This window comes from Parus major, chromosome Z (assembly GCF_001522545.3).
Source record: "Parus major isolate Abel chromosome Z, Parus_major1.1, whole genome shotgun sequence".
Taxonomy (NCBI): domain Eukaryota; kingdom Metazoa; phylum Chordata; class Aves; order Passeriformes; family Paridae; genus Parus; species Parus major.
Window position 1 is genome coordinate 20,464,866 of NC_031799.1, and position 23,264 is coordinate 20,488,129.

General features: G+C 36.8%; 1 protein-coding gene across 11 annotated transcripts in view; it reads left to right on the plus strand.

The window, feature by feature from the left end:
- Positions 1 to 23,264, plus strand: part of ERBIN (erbb2 interacting protein) — a 116,811-nt gene that overhangs the window by 51,106 nt on the left and 42,441 nt on the right. For all 11 annotated transcript variants that reach the window (XM_015652939.3, XM_015652940.3, XM_015652938.3 and 8 more), the window contains 4 exons: positions 3,004 to 3,201; positions 6,105 to 6,222; positions 19,612 to 19,690; positions 20,402 to 20,491. In XM_015652939.3, coding sequence (XP_015508425.1) covers positions 3,013 to 3,201; positions 6,105 to 6,222; positions 19,612 to 19,690; positions 20,402 to 20,491 — 476 coding nt within the window. In that variant the 5' untranslated portion in view covers positions 3,004 to 3,012. The remainder of the gene's footprint in view (positions 1 to 3,003; positions 3,202 to 6,104; positions 6,223 to 19,611; positions 19,691 to 20,401; positions 20,492 to 23,264) is intronic.

The following is a 23,264-nucleotide window of genomic DNA, read 5'->3' on the forward strand; positions in this document are numbered from 1 at the left end:
TGCTGGTTTATAAAATATATATTGTAGAGGAGTGTCAGTGAGGAATGCTTCCTGCCACTATCCTGACACACCCATTTCCTAGTATTGGCAGCCATCTCTGTTGTAGAACATGAGTGTTAAACAGTTCTTCCTGTATGTGTAGAAGAAAAATTTGAACAAACATAAAACCATTTTGAATTAAATCACATTGCAGTTTCCCCCCCTTCACCTAAATGAAGCTTTCTTGGTTCATTCTGGCTTTTGAAGAGTTACAATTAGATATATGTCCAGATTGGTCAAACCAGTGCTTTGGAGGATGGTTGTTTATTTGATACTTAAATATGAGTTTTGAGTATTTGGGCTTAAGATGTGATCTGTGAGTTTAAGTATATAAAAGGGACATGGTAACTGAAGGAGCTATGACCCAGTTCTGTAATATTGTACAGGCATTTGTTTGTTAATCTGTTTACAGTGCTGTGGATGCATGTGATCTGTTAGCAGATCTTTCTTCCCGCATGCCTTCCAAAAGCTCAAGAGCTGTCTTACAAAATAAAGGAATAAGTTAGGAAAACTAGGTATATGTGGGTTTTGCATTGTTCAGCTTTGAGTTTTGGTGTTTTGGAAACTGTAGAGACATGAACAAGTATGACTTCAAGTGAAAAGAACATCTGCTGAAGAAGAGGGGGAAAATAGTGTAATGAATCTGGTTTTGTTGAGGTATTTGAATTACAAGTAGTATATTTTTTTGTTATTTATATGAGGCATATAGTAAACTTTTTGATATTCTGCTTTCAAAATATAGTTCTCAGAAGCTGAAATGGCTGGAGAAAGTGAATTTATTGATGGCTGCAGCTGGTGGGATATAGGTGTGCCTTTCCTTGCCAGACTTCTGGTAATCAACTCAAATGTACAATCTCTGCCAATTCTTGTTTCCATGACATATGTTCTTCTGTTCATACTCCTGTTTAAAGAGACTGCTGTTGATGCTTCTTTTGAAAGTATCATGTTTTTCCACAGCTTTGCCATTCTCTGAACTACTACTACGACTAGCAAAATGAGATAAAATTTCTTTTTTGTCAAAGGCTTTCCGTTTTTATGTGTTGGCCAGGGAATTCAGCTTGTGTTTTCACATGCAGCATCAGAGGCTTGGAGAATGTGTGGGTAACTTTGATCCAGTGAGCACATCAGCTTCCGTAGCATCCTCGGCACCTGTCTATGGGTGGCTGGAAGACATCATTCTTAAGCCTGTTCCTGTGGAGGAGGCAGGAGGAGCTTATGATATCTGTTTTGCTGACTTTCCCATTTTGTGGAAATCCCCAGTGTGAAACTTGCAGTCTCCAAACTCTTTGTATTGCAATAGAGTTAAATATCTTTTTAATTTTTTAGATCACTTTCTGTTTAAATAATGCGGCTGCAGTTTTATGGGAAATACTGTGTTCTGATAATCAATGTTGTAGCAAAATTCTAGCAACGTGGAAGCATTATTAAAAAATGAGGTTTTGACATCCCACTATTCTAATGAGGAGTTTTCATCCATTTTTTTTTTTAATGGATGGATGTAGAATCTGACTGTTCACAGCCTGTGTGATAAATTCTACTTCTGGTTAATGAAAGCACTAAAGTCTAGCAGTCCCTTGATCTGTTGCCATATGAATTATACATACTGTGAAGTATTTGGCAAGCTAAGCTGCACATAGAGGAAAATCCAAGTGCATTACTTGTTTTTATGTCTTAGTGAGAAAAGGGGTCTTGCTTGTGACTTTACATAGTGCCATGGGCATGGTATTTTATGTTCTCCCTGTATGACTAACGTACTGTCTGAAAGTTGAAGTGCAGTCTGGTAAATGTGTCTGAAATACTTTTTTGGCACTTGGAGGAGAAAGTTTCCTGTCACTTGTCCAGAAGTTGAAATATAATTTCAGCAGTTCAAAAAAAAGGGAGATAAAAAAAAAAAGGCATATTTTCGTTTGGTGTGTTGGCAGTTTGATTGAGAAAATAAATAGTGCTGTTTTGGAGAAGTATGTATATTTAAGCCGATTTCCCAAGGAAATGAAGCTGACATGATTGTGTTGTTGGTCTGCATATGTTGGTCCTTCTTGAAAAGTTGAGTCTGTCATCTAATTTCAGACAAACTTGAAATCTGAGGTAATATTTTTGAAGATTTTGTGAAAATCCATTGCTAGTTAGAGAAAGAGATCTAAACTTGTGTTGTTACTGCAGCAGGAACATGGCTGATATGTGCTGTCAGTGATTAGCTAGTCAGCACCATTTAGGTTTGCCTTCTCAGGCTGAATAGGGATAATGTAGAAGTCATGGAGAATAGAGGGAACTGTTGTAACAATGAGTTCAAAGGAAGAAAGGTATATTCCCATAGCAAGGTGAAGTTTCCTTGTTCCAGTGTGCGCAGCAGGATCTGTTGAAGTTTTCCAAAGGGCATGAAGTTGCAAGAAGAGGTCATGTTGTTATCTCTGTGCTTGGAAACTTTTCTGTTTAAACTGCAGAAAAAACAGTTGGTAGAAACTGATCCCTTTTATTGTATTCTGTCATTAAATGAGGGATTTGTAATTAGGGTATGTGAATTTACATGTACGAAAAAAACCTGATTAGTTTCCTATAGCTACATTTTAATGCTCTGTAGAGGGTGAATTTTATTGTGCTGAACAGAAATACTCCACTGACATTTGTAAAGGTAGGATAAGCTGTGTTGTAAAGACAAAATTGACGCTTCAGAAATGTCTATTTCAAACTTCTCTGATCCTCTGCAGTGTAGGACTGTGTTAGCTGGTGACAAGTCACAGGCTAAACCTTGACTTCATCTTCTGGTATCTTTAGATGTATTAGCCCCATTTAATGTCATCAGAGTTCTGTTGTATTTAAAAGAAAATGTGTACACAAATGTATATGCAGGTACATATATATGTTACTTCTTTTCAGTATTTAGCAGCCAGTGGAAGGTTGAGAAACTGCATGTGAGTATTTCTGAGGTTGTGTTGGTTTTTAAATGGACTAATTTCCCTTTTACAGTGCCTGAAAATGACAACAAAGCGGAATTTGTTTTTGCGGCTGGTGCCATGCCGCTGTCTGCGTGGAGAGGAGGAAACGGTGACTACACTTGATTATTCTCACTGCAGCCTGGAACAGGTGCCTAAGGAGATTTTTACTTTTGAGAAGACCTTGGAAGAACTGTATTTAGATGCTAATCAGATTGAAGAGCTTCCAAAGGTATGTTGGATGATTTTCCTTCTAGGTACGCTTATTAAGTCTTTACTTCACCAGCATTGCAGAAGCTAATGGTGTCTTGCTTCAGCTTTTGGGCTGTACTTTGCCATGAAGCAGCCTTAGTAGTCTGAAAGTTTATGCATTTGAGCTGGACTGTTTTGTTGTATGAATTGTAATGAAATTGTTCAAGCAACAGTTCCAGCTCAAGAGAGTTACAAAGCAGAAAAGACTGGTTAATAAATCTATTTCTGTGCACTTAGAAGTGGGTAGACTACCACTTGCCTTGGTCTAATCTACAGTTTAATTATCCATGTGATTAGAAAGATTGCCTGAACTTTTCATCTTTTGTTCCTTTTTGGGTTTGGTTTTTTTTTTTTCCTTAACTGCAGGGACATGTAATAGCCTACACTTGCTTCAAGTTAATGGGATTTAGAGTAAGTCATACTTAATGGCATATTTCTGAGGAACTAAAGATTTTTCCAGCTTTTAAGTAATTTTGGTCAGTATTTTTTGTTACTCTTTCAATTTTCAAAAGAAAACGCCCCCACATAGAAATTCAAATACAGCGAATATCACACGCAGAGAGATTAGGGGTAGTGAAGATGTAGTCAAAGTAATTTTTATTCATTTTACCAAAAATTTTGATAATTAAACTTCCATAGAAGAACTTGGAAGGCTTGTAATATTTGAAATGATCCTAGCCAATATGGAGCCAGAGTTTCAAGCTGTGTATTCCTTTTCCATTTTATTTAGTCTTCCAACTTGAAAAAGGCTTTTAATTAAGCCATTTCAAGTAAGAAGGGTGTGATACTTATCAGTCCCCGTCTAGTTTTCTGAAATCCTGTTAAGACATTCCCATTCTCACCTTTCCTCTTTGCCACTTGCAAAACACAAGTAGTATTTTGTGATCTGGCCTTTGTATGCCACAACACAACTCTTTTGGGGCTGTTTGTCAACCTTACCAATGAAATGACCCATAAGTGTGGCTGTTGGATTTTTTTTAATTGCTCTGAATCTTTTCAGAATTCCAGCTTATTTCAAAGCTCAGTTCTTACAGTACAGTTCCTTAGTTTAGCTGACCTGTTGAGGACACAGTATGAGCAAACCATGGAGGAGAGAAAGGTTGTGGTAGAGAAGGAATTGACTTTACATGAAATGTTGGTGCATAGTCTCAGCTTCAAAATTGACAGTGAATTTGAAATTATTTCATCCTATATGCTAAATCACATCTGAAAAAGTACCCTATTTACTCCAAATGCCATGCTGTGCATTTGAGCTGAAAAGCTCAAACTAACAGTTTTACTTTTCTCTCTCATTCTGATGTTTGGAAGAAATCAGAATTCTGTTGTAAAATAGTCTTTAATTATGTGGCTTCCTGCACTTCATTTACTACTAGTAATTATGAATACGTAAACAATAAAGAAGAACAACAGAAGGAACAACTGCAAAGCCAACATCATCCTCCCTTCCTCCTCCATTTTCCTTTAGGGATCTTGCAATTCCTTGTGCTGCACGTGCCTTGACCTGAGTTATCAGAAAAATTTCTAATGATGCCAAGAGTTTAGATTATTGCTTTCCAGGGAAACAGTTTAAGTATGTATTTTTGAAATAAGGGAATGGCTCCAAAATACCTGAGCTCATTAAAGTATCCTAAGTGACTTGTAACTCTTCAAAGCCTTTATCATAAATGAGTTCTAACAGGCATATTTCTGAAGAATTGGAAACAACAGTAGACAAGTTAAAGCTCATTCCTTTAACTGTCCATCTTGCTAATTCGTGTCAGCTTTTGTTCTGGGGTGGTATGTGCAAATTTTAAGGAATGGGGTTGGTTCAGTCTCTGGTTCAAATAATGGCCTTGTAGTTGAGAGAGACACAAAGAATTTTGGTCAAACTGAGCCCCTTGGTATGATAGTGATTGGAATAATTTTTTTTTTGGTCAATGAACACTTCCTGGCTTTTTATGATCTCTTCTCAGAATTCCAAAAGAGAAAATCACTGAGTCAAGGTATTTATTCATGATCTTATCCAAAGTTGTCATGAAAGGAATGTTCAGCAGAAATTGTTCAGATAAATCTTTTCACCTGCTATCTTACTAAATCTGTTTTAATGTTATGTGTAAGTTTCCTGCATATCTTTTGAGGTTTTTTTCTTCCATTATGTTAAGATTATTTGCCCTACGTTGTCAAAATGTAAAGCTTTTGAAGAAGAATCTCCAAGTACCTTGAATTCAAGAAGAGATCTGGCTCTGATCTAGTATTTGATAAAGATGTTAATGCATGTATACACAAGAGATTAGACAGTTTTCTGTACTCCTAGCTTGAACTTTGACTAGTTTCAATATTTTCACTAGTCATTTTTTTCAAAATTTTCCCAACTTTTTAAGATTTTTTTTATACTTAAGGTAAGAAGTGTGAATGGGAAGAATAATAGAAGATGTAAAAAATGTAAAAAATTTATACTTTGAGAGGAAGTGAATACCTACTGAAATCCTGTGTTCCAGAGCGATTTGACTTCAAAGGATGTGTCCATCATATTTTCTTTTCTTTCTTGAATAAACTCTACTCACGTCTGGGGTGTCACATGGCATGTCTATTATAGAAAATGTTTTGCAATGTTTGCAGGCCTATATGTAACTACAGGTCACAGTTTCTGAGATCCTGGAAGCAATTTGTAGGAAGTATTAAGCATAGCTGCTGCCTTGTGACCATCTACATTTTTTTTGCTTTCTTAAGCATTGTAATATGAGTCAGTTTTCAATGAAAGTAGTTAAAAAATTTTGGTATTCAAAAACTCTAAATAACCTGGTCTTCATGCCATGAGATGAGAAGTTTACAGGGGTTAAAAACAAAAGCTATACAGAGAAAACTGAAAGAAAATCACTTTCACTTTTTTCTTTGTTTCAATAGCAACTTTTTAACTGTCAGTCTCTACACAAGCTGAGTTTGCCAGACAATGATCTAACCACATTGCCAGCATCCATTGCAAATCTCATTAATCTCAGGGAACTGGATGTCAGCAAGAATGGTAAGTCACTTTGCTTATTGTATTGAGGTAACTAGGAGGCTAATCACCATTGACTGTACAAAGACACTAGTGAAACTATGATTTCTAGATGCTACGCAGCTAGTAATTTTAAAATTACTACTCTAAATCCCTACATACAATAAAAAGATGCTCTTTTATGATCTGGTTGTGATATTTATGTCTCTTAGATTATTTGATTTGTAGATAATGCTGTCTGGCATTTTATATTTTCTCAAAATACATAAGCTCAAATGTTAATTTTAGTAACTTTTGTAATCTTTCACTATACTGAAGAGAGTTTTTACAATAACTAGTAATTTTTGCTGGATTTTATTGGTGTAATGTATTTCATATGAAAATTGGTTTTGGTTTATTTTAATAAGCTGTTAGAATATTGTAGTATAGTAGCACTTGGCTTTGCTGTCCTGCTCTGGGGATGGTAAGTTCTCTTGCATGGGGAAGTGTATTTATGTGTCCGTAAACATGATTTGGTTCACTTGTCCGACATGTTAAAAATCCATCATTCTCTGTGAGTCAGACTTTTATAAGTTATGAAATATTGGAAGTACTGTATACGTGGGATTTTACCCATGGTGCTTCTCTGCTAAGCTGGCAGATAGGTGGAACTGTGTAGAAAATGAAATAACATTGTCATTGAACTTAGTTGTGTGATGTATTTGAGAGAGAAGATAAATTATGCTAATTGAGGAGCATAGAATAGTTTTGTCTTACTAATTTAAAGTTAAGTAAGAGAATACCTCATTGAAATAACACTTGAAAATAAGAGTTACTTAAGTATTCCAAAGATTTTGTCATTCAATTTATTGTGTTATTTGGGCTGCTAACTAATTATGACTCCACAAAAAGAGGTGAATTCTGCTTTACTAAGAAAGCATTCCAGTTGCTGATGTTGTTGGTATTTTCCTGGATTGTTTGTTGTAGCCCAATCTGTACTTAAACTTTCACTCTATTATCTCTGCTTAATGAACACAGCATTTAGTGTGATAAATTGACCTGGTTGTTACTGATCTCTTCCTGGTACAAGTGGATTGATAGTCTTTCTTAAAGAATGCTGGCCTTAAACCGTCACACTAACACACAAGAGAGAAAGAATCATCTTTTTGTCCTGGACTGAATTGTTGAAAGTGTTAACTGTTGTAAGTTCTCAATGCAGAAGACTTAAAAGCAGCAAAAGGGGATTTGTGTGCTGCTGTTGGCAAATTCCATAGCTCATGTACATAAATAGTCAGCTGAAGCTTGTCCATCAAAAATGTCATGGCCCTGAACTAAGCCTAAAGAATTCAGTGCTGAAAGAGCACTTGTTCGTCTGAGGTAGATGATATGCTAGCCCACTAAACTATGAATTTCTGTTATATAGGGGTTGGTTTTTTTTAACACCCTTCAGAGAAATAGCAGGGGATACAAGCTTGTATAAACTACTACCATGTGCCTGGTGTCAGACCTACCACAATTTGGATAGCTTCTCTTAGTGGTGTTGCACATAAAAAATAGTTCTGAGGTCACAAGCTTGTTTACTGGGGACATCTTGTTTTCCAGCAGTTCTAAAACCTCTGTAAAATTAAAAAAAAACAAATTAAGAGTCCCTGTTTGTTCCTGCTGGGTGAAGAAAGAAATAGTGCTCTTTATTCTCTAGTAAATTCGGTATTATTTGAGACCTTGTTTGTTGGCATAAGTGCCTTTCCCTTTCTCTTTAGCTCACTGCTGTTGCAACCACGGAAAATTTTTCTATTGACAATTGCAGGCCTACTTTCCTCCCTTGTGTCTGTTTTTCTCTTTGTAAGTTTACTGCTTGCTTTCTCATTGTTCTGATGGGTGTCTATAATAGACCCAAATAGGAGGTATTTTACTACTTTTCTAAGACTAGCAAATTTTATCAAAATCTGCAATTCTTCCTTTTTCTGTTACATCTCAAAAGAACAGAATGTGGAAGCAGTGGACTTCTGTGAAAAGAATTGCTTTAATTTGGTTTATAAAAAAGCCGTGATTAGGGGAGATTAGTCCCCAAAAGTGCAGGATGATGAGAGATGCCAAATTCCAGAATAATTCAGTGGTTTTCAGATTTCCTGGGGTTGCAGCAAGTGAATGGTGATAGTTCCTCTACTGAAGTACTGATATACCATTAAGTGTTTCCTTCTGAGATGAGCTTGGCTAAATCATGAAGTGCAGATACCTTGACATCAAACATGCATTTATTTTTAAAGGTTGTGTTTTTAGAAGAACAGCTAGAGTTTAGTTTTCAAATACCAGTATACATAAAATATGATAGGACTTTCGCATAAAATATTTGAGATGTTTCTGGCATGGGCATAATCAAATGTAAAGTATTTAGTTTTCTAAAGAGCTAATAGGAAAATGAAAAACCAAGCTTGAAATTTAAAATGTTTCCAAATTACCTAATGAATTATACTCTGGCTTACAGGGTGAGACCAATCATGTGGGAGACCATCCAGTTGTCCAAGCAGAATTATATGCATATATAAATTCATGGATCCATAACTCCAGGTGCTCATGAGACAAACAGTCTTGTTTATTATTCAGATCTCATTTAAATACCCAATTCAAATCACCCAGTCTAGACAGCTGTTGGCTGATATCTCTCTCCCTGCCCAGCTTCCTGGCCAATGGTGTGCTTACTTCTCAGCTTGGATGGGGCTGGCTGTGGGTCCCCTGTAACTTACCCAGGGACATGTTCAGGCATGAACTAGGCTAACTGGATTGGATTTGTGTTATGGTCAGATTTGCTTTGTCCAGTCCATGCCAGCTGTACTGTGACAATGCTGTGACACTTAATATTTGATGGTTAGATGAAAGATGAAAATTGCTGAAATTTTCAAGGTTGCAGATTCATTATGTGTAAGGTGTTAGTCCAAGAAAACAATCTTTATGGTGCTTTAATAGCATGTGAAAAATCTTGCCCTTTTAATTTCTGTCTTAAATGTGTTTGATTTCATATACCTACACACAATATATAACTCTATAACAGAGACACAGCAGATGTGCAAATACTGATACTTAAGAATATTTGATAACGTTTTATCAGAACATTTATACATCTCATCTAGCATCCTGTCTCCAGTGTTGACCAAAAGTAGAAGCCTAGGGAAAATTTAGTAAAATACAGGAAGCCAGGAGACATGCATTGTTTCCCTGTATGCTCCCAGTGTGCAGCACCTTCTCTTATTGGGCCTCCTTGAGCCAGACAGGGTGTTTTTTTTATTTACAAATCTGGATTTAACTACTTCTCTGCCAGTTTATCTACAGTTCAGAGTGATGTATGTTTTGAGACATATGCTGAGTTAGAGCACAAGCCTGTAATGGTTCCAAGTTGAGGAGCATACAGGAGTCTTTGTACAAGAGTGTGGTCTGGAATATATTATCCATGGCTACTGAAGTGGTTGTGGTGCCTAAAAATACCAAACTGCTGCTATATGTGCAGCAAATGTAGATTAGTCTTAATTCTGCTTTTATTATTGGTAGTAGTAAATAAATTCTGTAGCTCTTTGGTAGTGAGGACATCAACTGCCCTTTTATGGCATTTTAACCTGATTCCCAAGGCTACTGTGAACCCTTAATATCAGAAGTATTTTATTGCTTCTTTCCAGATACACCTCAGCTTTGAAATTTTTAGTTGAAGCCTTGTGCTATCATAGTCACAAAGATAAAATGATAATTGAACAAATGGTTCAATAAATTAACTGTGTTCCTATACCAGAAATTACATACTGCACTACACAAAGCATTGAGACATGCGTTCCCTCTCACTCCTGTAGCCTGATGGGTTACATCTTAAGTTGCAGCATACAGAATACGAGACAAGTGTAGAAAAAATAATTTAATGTTTTATTTTTGAGGCTAAAAGAAATCAAAACATTTTTAATCCTGTAAGGCAAATTAATTTATATATTGACAGCTGTACAAAAAAAAACCCCACCGTCCAAAAAAAACCCTGCAACACCACTCTTCACCCCTAAATCAGAGTCTTTTGGGGTTAAACTTTAGGCAACAGTAATTTCCTTGTGACTGTGGCATGCCAGCCTTAGCATGCATCTAGGGCAATGTGAAAGGCTGTCAAGGAAATACTTTTGCCTCTTCTCTGAAGAAAGGGAAAGCATTTATATGCAGTGGCTGATGGCTTACCTAAATGTACAGAAGAGTTAGATTTACAGGTCAGTAGAATCCAGTGGTTTGAAAGGCTGAAGCATAGGATGAGGTGACTGCTAGGGAAAACCAGGCTTTCCTGGAAAATGGGGAAATGCACTTGAAATTGCTTGTGTCTGTGGGATTAGTCTAGTGGGAAACACTGAGATGATCTACTTTTCCCTATGTGCAGGTGGTGAAAGAAAAAGATTGATTTTTTTAAGTTCCATATTATTCAGGTCTTTGGAGGATTAAACAGAAAGAAAATTACTAGCAAGACCAAGAATAACCTGGGGCTTTGGAAATAACAGTACCTTCAGTAGTATCTTAGATATTTCTTTCACAGTGATGTTACAGCAAATTTACTCATGTCAGATTGTTAATCTGTATTACAAGGAATCTTCATGGAAAAATAGACAAACTAAGCCTAAGACAACACTCCTCTCCTGTCAACCAGCTGCCTTCAGGCATATCTGCCTATAAAGTTATTCCAGTAATTTTAAAGAGTTTTGTTAACAGATGCAAATTTAGATCAAATATGGTTTTTTCAATGTTGTAAAATAATCTGTTGATTTGGCAAACCATCTTTAAAATGTTCTGTGCCAGAATTTATGGAATTGGAAAATGAGAATTCAAGAAACTATCCAGTTTCGTGTTGCTCATCCAGTACGTTTAGGATTATGGCTGTTCCAAGGAATTGAGAATTGTTCATAGTAATAGAGGGAGACAGATCCAAGTTTTGTTTTCTGCAGGAAGAAGATGGGAAGATCCTGAATACATAATTACTTGCAGTAAATTTGCCGTTTCTCTGCTTATACTGACAGAGAGGCAGGCAGGACCAGGGTTTTTAAATCATGCATGATAGTGAAATAAAAGATAATTGATTTGCTGTAGAGTTCTGAGTCTGTAGCTCTGTGATGGTATATCATTGTATGGAGGTTAGAAATGTGCACTAAATGTAGGCAGCCCTTCTATTTAAAGTCTTTTTTCAAGCATTTGTAGTACTTTTTCTTAAATGCATTCTGATTGAAGGTCCTGAAAAGAATTTGTCTGTTCACCATAAAATTATCTCTGTGAGAGAGGATGTGAATGGAATGAAATTTCACTGCCGATAAGATTTTGAATGTGACATTTGCATGTATGTATCTGAAATTCTGAAATAAGTTTATTAAAAATGTCTCCCTGGACTCAAAAGAAATGTTTGTAACAAAAGAAAAGGTATTGTAAAAGTAATTATGGGGTTTGTAGACGTGGATTTGCATGTAAAGACAGCATAGAATAGGATCACAGAATAGAATGATTTGTGTTGGAAGGGACTTCAAAAATCATCTCACTTTAACTCCCTTGACAGAAACAGGGACATTTTTCACTAGACCAGGTTGCTCAGAGTCCCATCCAACCTAATCCTAAGTACTTCCAGTACAACTTCTCTGGATAGCCAGTTTTCACCACTCTCACAATAAAGATTTTCCTAGCATCAAATCTAAACGTAGCCCTATCCATCCCATGTCCTGTCACTACTTGCTCTTGTAATAGGTGCTCTCTATCTTTCTTGTACTGTCCTTTAGCTGCTGGTCTCCCTGAAGATGACTATACAAATTTAGTAGAATTTTTGTCTTTTGGATCTTAACTACCTATCCTAGATTCTTCTCTTTCTAGCTACAGAACATCATATCTGTTTTTAAGGGTGTATTGGTGGCTCAACTCCTGCTGTGAGTTGAGACAAGAGTCTGTTCTCCCTTGCCTTGTGAATTAGCTGGTCCTACTTGCTTGAGTAGGATGTTAATTACTTTCAGCTCCCAAGGATTTAAAGGAGCGTTATCACCTTGAGCGTGTGAAAGCTTAATCCTAGCATCAATGGCCTGCTCAGATTCCCAAATAGTACACTGCCCAGTGAGCATTTTATGCAATGAAGCTTGTCTGTCTGGGAACTCATGGCACTCAACTCTGCCTTTGGGGTCTAGCAGGGCTCGCAGATTCTGGCATTCCCTTCAGCTGAGGGTTTGGATGGCACCCTGAGACTTCAGGAAGTCTGTTCGGGTTTAGGCATCTGTCTGAGGAGGCTGTGGACTCTCTGGGTCTCATGCTCAGCCCAGCAGTTGCAATGGGTAGACACCAGCTTTGTTGCCAAAAAAGTTTGCTGCATGCATGCTGCATGTTGACCACTGTAGGATAGAGCGGCTTCTCCTTTGTGTCCTTTCTCATGAACTGATATGCATTCCCCTGCGCCACTTCCTTCTAAAGCCACACATCCTGTTCCTCACGCTCCCAGTTACTCACACTCACAGGACCCATTTAAGTCTCCCATGATCGCTTGCTCCTGGCTATTCCTTTCTCCACTGCAGAACTGCTCTCTCTCACTTGCAAGAACTGCTGCAACTTGGTCATTTCCTGGCAGTCCTGATAGGTCTCTCAGCTTTTACTCAGTTTTCCTTGACTCCAGGAATCGGCTGCCCAGCTCAAACCTAGTGCTCACTCTGCCAAGAACTTAGCATAGGCACCAGTGGTGTCACCACTGTCACTATGCCTTGCCATTTCACCAAGAGAGCAACTTGTATCTTTATTTTTGTAACGGGGTGTGCTTTGAGTGGCAGTTGTCATGTAATAGCAAAAAGTGACTGGATGCATAGCATTAATTTTGCAGTCCAGGGTAGTAGGGAGCAGGGCAGGTAGAAGCAAAGCAGCTTCCAATGGTTACATTTTGTGCTTCTTTTGGTACTTGACAGCATTCCATCCATTAATTAAACATGATTGAAAACCATGTAACTTTGGAGATTGTCCAAAACAGCATTATGGCCGCAACTGTTGTCAACAACTCTGCTACTGTTCCACATTTTGGAATTTTACCCTGCCCTGGCATGTGTTGGTTTATGTAAATTAATGTGTCAGGCATATCTTCAAGGAGTCTGGCTGAATTACTCAAGAATTACTGGTGATCCCTTTTTTCCACAGAACAGATATTGAGAAGCCTTTCTTGCAGCTCATATTCCTTGTAATTTACGTTATATAAGATACATGGTTAGAACAAGCCTAGAAAGACCTTACTCTAAAAATTGAAGGTCTTCCAAATGGTTTGAGGAGGAATGCTTGGAAGACTCTTACATGTCTGCTGCACTGTCTTAGCTGTACTAGTACATGTTTATAAAAGCAATAAAAAACCCAAATCCACAAACCCCAAAACTGTAACTGGAAAGGTGTTACTGCTGTCCTACAGATGAGCCTTGCATATGTAAACCTGAGATGCTGGTGTGTCTGAAACCAGCTGCAGCAATGAAAGAATATGGGAAGGTGAATGACTGTTCAAAAAGTAAGTGTGGGTGGGCCAGTACTGTGCATTGAATTGTTTGGGTTCTGATACACGGCTTACTTTGAATAATGAAATGTGCTGAGTTTAGTTCAGAAGGTATGCAGCAATCTCACATTAAATACATAAATATGTAAGAATATAGACTGTGACTGATGTTACAAGTTTTCAGTTTAAAATTTCAGGTTTTGCAAACAGACCTTTCATATTTTTGGAAGACTCGTGGCATATATTCTTTAAAATATTTTGATGTCTTAAATCCTTATGGGCTTTAAGGACAATTGTAGCTGAGGCCTCAGGGGAGGAACAAACAACAGCTTCTCTTTTTGTGGTGGAGCTGCTTGCCCAGAAGTTAGACCCAGGATAAACAGATTAGCTGAGAGAACAAAGTAGGTAATCATGCAAACTGAACCTATATGTTTGCCTCCGTGTTCTCTATACTTGAAAGGGTGCAGAGTGGAGTAAGTGCACAGCAGCCTGTAGTTTCATGTATTTTGCTCCAAGAGAGCTTTTTAGTGTGTCTGTTGTTTGAAGAGATTTTTTTTCCTCCCCTTGCGTTGTCTACCAACTGAGAGATCTAGCTGCTGCAGACTCTTTTGGGATCATCACCTATGTGGCTTCTAGAGGTTTCATATGTGTTAGTGATTTTCTTCCCGTGTGCATTTTAGGATTGAACCAATACTTTTTCCTTGCTCCTGTTTAAGTTTATTTAAATTTTTTCTGTGTAAGAAGAGGTGTAACTCTCTACTAGTAGTACTACAAATCAGTAGGGACTGCCACTTCTGTATAGCAGTGATGGTTTCTGTAACTGATGTCTGGACATGCTAGTTTTAGCACTTGTTTCTGAAATAAGGTATGACCACAGTATATGCCGCAGAGCAAGCCTCCATCTGCATTAGGGCTGAAGCAGGAGCCTATAGGGCTGTCAACACTGAGATCCTTTGCAGTAAAGGATTCTGCCAATAGTGGATTTGACTTGCACAATTTTCTATAGATACGGAATTGCCAGTACTTGGGTGAAAAAAATATCTGTTTTTTCTCCTGCTCTGCAAGTTACACTGACTCTGGTGATAGGAGAGGATTGTGCTGTGTCGGGGAAGAGGTAAGTGTAACTCCAGATGGTAAAGGGAACTCCAGTTATGCTTAGTTCTTAATCCAGGCAGAAGGACATTTGAGCACACTTGCTGTGACAGACTATGCAAAAAAAAAAAATAAAATTATTGCTCTCCAAGGAGTTAGAAATCAGGTGATATTCTGTATTTCAGTCATGTTATGTGATCAAGAACTGAGGTCAATTGCCCCCAGATTTGTGTATGTTGACCCAACATCCCTGTATGACCTTCTTAGTATGTCCTTTGGGCACATGCCACAGCTGGTCTTGGATCGTGATTGAGTATCACAAGGTTAGATGGTGAGGTTTTGCCAAGTAAGAGTTCTGAATGATGAACACTCTCTGCTTGTGGCTTAATCCATGTATGAATTTTCTCTTCCTTATCTTATGGCCAAATTTTCTTAAATATTCTTTCAGGTCTTGTTTGGATTTTTAACTTTTGTTTGGTCTTTTTGCTTGTTGTTTTGGGGGCTTTTTTTGTTTGTTTGTTTTGTTTTTGATTTTTGGTGGGAATTTTTTATGTGTTTTTTTGGAGGTGGGTGGGGATTTTTGTTTGTTTTTTGCTTGCTTTTGTTTGTTTGTTTGTTTTGTTTTTGATTTTTGGTGGGAATTTTTTATGTGTTTTTTTGGAGGTGGGTGGGGATTTTTGTTTGTTTTTTGCTTGCTTTTGTTTGTTTGTTTGTTTTGTTTGGGGGGGTGGGGTGTTGTTGTGGGGGGTTGTTGTTGTTTTTGATAGAAACTGGCCAGTGAGTTTAAGAGTGCTTGAAATCTGGGAAAACAGGGAGAAAGGAGCAGACAGATAAATGGTAAAAGCTATTACATAAATCTTCTGTGGTAAACTACACTACAAAAAGAACTTTGCTCCCAATTCAGTTTGGGTCTGGTGGTTAAAAATGATCATCAGATTGTGTTTTCTTCTACTGTGCTCTGCAAATGTTCGTGTCCACAGGCATGATGGCTGGTAATTTTTTGGAAAATGATGAGCATGGTCTATAAAACAGTTGAGCACTGAGATATGTTGGACACAGTGATTGTTACCATCTAAAGTACAAAATGAATGATATGTTGAAGAACCTGTCCATACAGTGCTTTTCAATGAAAGTGGAATAAGGCTGCAAAAGACCAGGTGATCTGTTGCACTGTCTTCTATTGTCTTGAGTATCAATGTACAGAGAAAGCACTAAAAACCCCAAACGAAAGATGGGATTTAGAAACAAATGTGGATCTCAATTTGCAGTACTCAGCTAGTAAGAGGTTTGTGGAAGGATTGAGTTGGCTATCTAATGGATTAATTAGCACTGTATTAAAAATGAGTGAAGACAAATGTGGTCACAGAATTCCTTAAAATTTGCTGAGGTTCCTTAAATGGAAAGAAGATTCAGAACACTGAGGATGGATGAACAGTGGAAAAACAAGCAATAATTTCTCTTACAAAGTGCTCTTTACAACCCCGTTTTCCTTCCTTCATCTCTTTTTCTTCTATTTATCTATTTTCATCTGTTTATTCTTCCTTCTACTTGGTTTTTGAATTTTTCTTGGTGGGAGAAATGAAAGAACGTTAATTCAACAGTAACTGCATGCTTCTAGCATGCAGGAGGATTATAGCTGAGGGAAAGGGAGTGGTCACAACATTGTTATATAGCCAGTTAGTCAATGCAACTTCCTATCTTGTGGCAGAGAGTAGCAGTCTTCTGATTTTTTTTTCCCCTAGCTTCTGAATGTGTATTACAAGTAATAGGTATATTTCATGCTGTCATTTTCAATATGGTGCTATTTTGAAAGATGGCCAAATGGCCATCTGTACTGAAGTACTGAGAGAGGCTGGTTAAGATGCTATGTACCACAATGATTCTAGCTTGAAGAAGAACCACAATTAAGGCTTCCTCATTGTTAGGTTTCTCATATCAGTTGAATTTCTGTTACTCATTTGTTTAAACAGTTGCTGCCTCTTGCCCAAGGCATAGTCAAACAGGGGACTACTGTAGTGTCCTCTGATTATGTGTAAAAGCATGCTGATTTAACACGTCTGTATTTGGAGAGCTAATATTTTATTTGGCTGTTCTTTTGAGAGTAAGCTTACACTGACATCCTCCTCTCTCATAGATGTGCTATGTGTTTTGATTTTTAGGTAGTTATCACAAATTTAAGCTGTCTCTGCTTCCATGAGTTCATGACACAGACAGTGGAAACTAATATTAATATTACATATGTAAGGTTTATAATGTGTTGGACTAGAGCAATCTTTCATCCAAAGCCAGCTGTGAGACCATCTCTGAGAAAAACTAAGCTTAGAGAATCTCTCAGCATTATTCAAACAGCAAAACTAAGGGAACAGATTGAGTCTGAGACAAGACTCGGCCTCCAAGGAAGAGCTTAGCAGTGGTTTACTCTGATTAATGTAAATGCTTATTTTAAGAAGGTAAATTTGTATCCTCAGCAATAAAGAGGTCTTGATTTATTTTTTGGACACCAAAAGGTCACTTCATACAAATCATCTGTAACTTCCTTTCTACAGGCTCAGGTTACTGTGTCGTGTTAGATACTTTCCATGTATGGATATTCTTTTTCCTGAAAGTGATATATTGTTACAACTAAAATTAAGATCATGTATATTTAAGTTTCTTGGAAGTGTGTTTCTCTTTGTACTAAGTGTATATGACAGCAATAGATAAGGTACATTTCTAGTCTGTCTTTGGTAGTTTCCTAACCTTTCTTGGACTTCAAAATAACATTATTGCTTTACAGAAATGAAACTTTATAACATTGTAAATATAACCTTTTTAGTTTTGATTTTGTATTGAGTAATTAAATTAGCATCCCATTGCCATCTTCTGCTTTGACTCCACTTACAGACCCAGTAAACTTCACATGGCTGAACTCAAACATAAGAACACACACACAAACAAACACACATATATATTAAAATATATGAAAAGCTATATTCTTATTTATACCTGTGCATATGCAAGAACATGCATGTTACTTAGCCAGGAAGTGTCAGAAGTGTTGGCCCGTATTACCACCGATGGTTCTGTTCTTCCTGGTCCCTTCTGTTTCTGAGTATAGCAAGTTATTTCCCAGAATAGCTATGAAATTTAGATGTATTTAAACACCTGGATTAACTGAATGTCATGTTTTTTTCTTGTTTTTTCACCTTGCAGTAACAGGGCACAATACCTGCTATGAGTCAAAAACAATAGTTTCAGAGGTAGTATGACAAGTTTGTCTGTCAAGAAAGACCTAAAAGTCTAGTTTGAAGGAAATGGTGTCACTGTTTTAGTTGAATTTATGGAAAAGTTTGCATAGTGGCTTTATCACTCAGTATCACCAATTGCTTAAAGTATGTATTTTGTCATTACTTTTCTTGTCTACTGCCATCTCTTAAGTCCTGATGTACTGGGTCAGTCTTGTTACTGCACAAATACATAATCAGGCTTTAAGCTAACATCAAATATTCTGCAATTTCTTATATAAGTAAAAATATTACATAGCAGTAGATGCTTTACCACATGTTCTCAGGCCAGATATATGGAGAGACATAACTAAGTTCTATCAGCCAGCGTGAATGAGAGTGTGATGCTGCCCTTGTCTTTCTCTCAGTAACAGCTGTATGGTTAATGTTGTTTCATGCAGCATGAAGTTTCAAGCTCTCAGTAATTTACAAACAAGCTTTCACAGAGTATAGTTCCTTCTTGGCAGTCTTGGTCCCTGGGTTCAGTTGCACTTTCCACATACCTGATAAAGCACTCACAAACACAAATCCATGCATTAGCTTAAAGAGCTAAGGTTTGGTAACTGGAAAAAAAAAAAGTAATTTTAAACTAGCTTTATTTACTAGCATATGGGGTTTGGGTTTTTTTTTGCAAACAACAGTGTATTCTTAATCCAAGTAGGAAGACACCAGTATGAATGGTTATTGTATTTAGGACAGACATATTTAAAATAAAAACACCTGTCCCAGGGTGTAAGAAGATGTTGCAACAGTAACTACAGTTGTGATAGCATTGGTTTTATTTTAATTTTTTTAACAGCGTATATATAGTAAAGATGGAGGTTAAGGTTTTGTGTGATGGTTGATTCAGTACTGATTTCTTTCTGATAGATACACATCATATTCAAGGCCTGCTTTATCAGTTTCTGACAAATACATGTTTGACAGATATGTGGAATGTAGCTCCACTCTGGCATTTTCAGAGATAACTTTGGCAAAAAGGGAAGTTGCTTATTGTTTTAATTTTAAAATGTAAGTGTGCCTGGAGCATTTTTTGTCCTCCTCTCAAATGATCTAGAAGCTAACAGCAAGCATACATCACATTTTGGGGTGGATATCTGTTCAGATCTCTGAAGCTGTAAAACTACTTAAAAATTTGAAACCTTACCATTTCACCAGGATGTTATACAAGCCATGGATTTGATAAACAGATCCTGTTGGGAACTTCATGCTACCAAGTGGTTGCCTTTTTTAAAAAAAATTATACTGGGACAGAGGTTCTCATCTTAAGTACATTCCAATGCACAAGTACTTCAGTATTTGGCAATAAGCAGTGGGAATTTAGTGTGTGTTTGTTGCTTGGTGAGCTGCCTGCTAACCTGAAACATGAAAAGCTTTAGGAATAGTATAGTTAAAAAAAAGATGTTGCATAAGAGTATTTCTTTAATGAAAGCTGTATGTAAAATGTGACATCAGAAAAACAGTTCACTAGTTGTTAAATGAATCAAAGTTTTTATGGCTAATGGTTTTATGTGCATAATTTTTATGCATGTGGTAGAGTCTAAAAATTAAAGGCTGTTTTTCTACCTTTTCTGTATCTTGCAGGCATACAGGAGTTTCCAGAAAATATAAAAAACTGTAAAGTCTTGACAGTTGTTGAGGCAAGCGTAAATCCGATTTCAAAGTAAGTTTTAAAATTCTTTTATGTTTCATGCAAATACTACTGAGTCTCGAATTTGCCCCAAAACATGTGACAGCCCTTGGAGACAAGAGCAGAGTTCCCTGTGAAATACCTTCATTAACCTTGTTGCACTCTGATCCAGTATAGGTATCTCATTAAAGTACTTTGCCAAAGTTAATAGGCTGTGTGGACTATCCTTCATTATGCCGTGTAGCTTTGTCAGCTTGTTAAAATCCATCACTTCTCTGTGGCTGTAGAGGAATGTGCAGAGTTTTCTTAATAACAAAAATTAATTCTGGTTTAATATTCATTTCTGCTATAGTGACAAAATTAATTTGCCAGAAATCTCCACTGCCAGAGATACAATATATCTCTCCTGAGGAAAAAAAGAAGTTGTGTGTTTTTTAATTTATCCTGTTGTTTTTAATTAATGCATTCTTCATATTACATGTCAGGAGATCATAATTTTGTAGCAAGACTACATTTATTCATAGTTTTACTTGCCTTCTGGACATTGTTCTCAATACTTAAAATAATTCTGAAACTCATCTTGTGAGAACGACTGTCTAGTGTGACTTTATAGAAATTCACCCCCTTAATTTAAATTTTATCAATATGTAAGACTTCAGTACCATACTGTTGCTTAAGAAAATATGACTTAATGCCCTGAATATAATTGAAACTAAGGTACTATGTTGTTTTACTTCTGTATAGGCTGCCAGATGGTTTTTCTCAACTGTTAAACCTAACACAGCTGTACCTGAATGATGCTTTTCTTGAGTTTCTGCCAGCCAATTTTGGAAGGTAAGCTGAACATGACACTTAATATATACATTTAGCTTTAAGTTTCTGCAGTGCAGTTTCTTCTTGTTCTGAAGCGAAGTGGTACTGAAGAAAGGGAAGAAGTGTACATTATGAATTTGCAATAGTTAGAGGGAAATAAAGCCCTGAATCTGTATCAGCAGCTTTTAATTTTGACTTCTGAAGGACAGAAAGAATGCTTATGAAGTGTGTAAAACTCATTTGCATTCTTGTTCCTTTTCCAACACTAGTCTGGTACGTAAGGAAGATTACAGTTTTTGAAATTTTTGTTACTGTTGTATAGTAATTGGAGTGAAGCAGATAATGACAACTGTAATTCCATTTGTCCTGCCCATCCTGGATGCACAAATTGCTTCATGTACAACTATAACTCTGAAGTCCTTTATTGTCAGGAATATTTCTGAAAAACCTGGCATATTTATGGTGTGCTGACTATGCAAAACTGTTACATGTCATAGCTTTAGTACAAGATAAATACTAATCTGCTTCCTCTGTAAAATAGATTAAATCTTGGGAGCAAGAGTGAAAGGGTAATACTCATGCAAGGAAAATTCCTAGATGAGCATAGGTCATGCTGTCCTTATCACTCTGCTTTTGGCCATTTCTGCAGTTTCCCCCATCTATTCTTATTTTATGGTCTCTTTTCCTAGTTGTCACTTTCCTGACCCATTCCATGTCCAGCAAGCATCTCTTTCAGAAAATACAGCCATTACTTAAGCAATCATGTTGCTGAGTGAAAACATTGCCTTAGGCTGTATACTTATATTTGGGTCAGCACAGTTTGCAAGAGATTAGCACAGCCCCCAGATAACACTGCAGTAGTTAGGCAGATCAGGAGATAAGCAATGGAACATAAGCACAAGAGCTCTCTGCTAGTGACCATTAGTTTATTAGTCATCTGTGATCAGAGGTGTTGGCTTGCTCTTCTCTGTTACCAGTCATTCCCTGATGAATGATTAAGAGCTCCAGATCTGCTACACGTTCAGCTATCAAAACATCATAATGCAGAAGCATTGTTGTCACGCTTTTTTTCTGGTGCACAAAGTTTGCTTTTCAAAAGCCCTTATTAAGATAGAAGAATATCTGTAATACGCATAATCTTGTTGGAATTCTAATGATTGTCTATGCTTTTTTCTGTTCTGTTTTTTAATACTCTAACCAAATGGCAAAATTTTCATAGTCAAAACAGGCACTATGGATGAACTTGAAGACTTCAGGTTGATACAGCTGATCTTTTAAGTAGTTAATCATACACATAATACACATTAAAAATTCTCATAATTTTTTCTTTGTCACGGTCATCTTCTATAATGTTTAATGGTAGTGATATGGTGAAGTCATTAATTACTAAATCAGTTACTGAGGACAACTTGAAAGGCAATTCTCCATTGTAGTGTTTCTCTTGATTGTTATGAAGAAGTTATGCCTTGTTAAAATCTAGTGACTTGCAGAATCCTGTTGTATACCTAGGAGAATGAATTTGAAGTATTCATGTATGTTAAGTTTACCTGCTAAAACAGTGTTGCATAGAATACATAGTGTTCTACAGAAGGACAAAGTTTAGATCAAATAAATTGGAAAGCAATGAAACATAAAAATGCCATTTGAAAGTAAGGTTTAGACCCCTTTGATATGGAATACTTCTCTTCTGTAAGTGATGAGACTGCTCTGCTATACCACAGTTTTACAACTAGGTATAAATACTTTTTAGTGCAGTGTCTTTTAACTTCTGCTTCAGAACATGGAAATACTTCTTTTATAAACAAAAAAACCCCAAACTCTACTAGAATCTTTTGAAATATTTAATCTCATAAATGATAAGCCTTCAGTTTCTTCTAGTTTGGTGCATTATTTTTTTTTTTGTATGTGGCCCTATAGCTATTACTTTACATTATTTAGGAATATGTGAAGCAACTGAGTTCTGTTGTCTGCTCTTAACTAGCAACTATTGTCAATAATAAAGTCTCCTAAAAACTAAGCCAATACATATTACAACCAACAAGGATTTTATGTTCCGCGTGTCAGGTTAGAAACCTGATTTCTTACATGTCTTTCTCTCTGAGTGTTCATTGTTTCTACAGTTTAATTGCTTCCATTTCTCATGAGTGTTGTCCCCCATTCTCTCACCTGCTGTATTTGTAATGTTCTCATATCCCTCATTTTATTAGACTAAATAAAATTCTGTTTCCTTCTGGTGTGGTAGGTTTTCCTTTGTGTCTGATTATATTAATGTATCTTGCAATGGGTTTCAGTTTTAATTAATCTTCTTTTTGACAGAAGATGATGACATCTATAGCTATATTTAGAATTCGAATTGAGATCTCTTCATGGCTTGTACAGTGTCATGATTATCTTCCTGTTGCTCTTGGAAATGTCTGTGGTTATGCTCCTGTGTTCCAATTATCCTTTTTGCAGCTGCCTAGTGTAATTTCCTACCTGATTAACTGAAATATTGGACAGTTCAGCTAGAAATGGCTGATGCCTACAAGGAAATCCTAAGTACTTGGCTTAGTGCTATGGCATCTTGTCCTTTTTTTCTAATTTTTTTTAGTCCTTCAGGCTGTACAGTTTGGTTTTTTTATCCTTTGGTGTCTTAAAATCACTGTATTGTCTGTGGCATAAGCCAAATTAAACATTTTGCTGATCCTCGAAGGTTTCTATTAAAAAATGTTGTACAGGACAGTCCTAGAAAGAGACTTTGAGCACCTCTACCACTGCTAACCTAACACTCAGCCTGATACTTAGGAAAGACTTT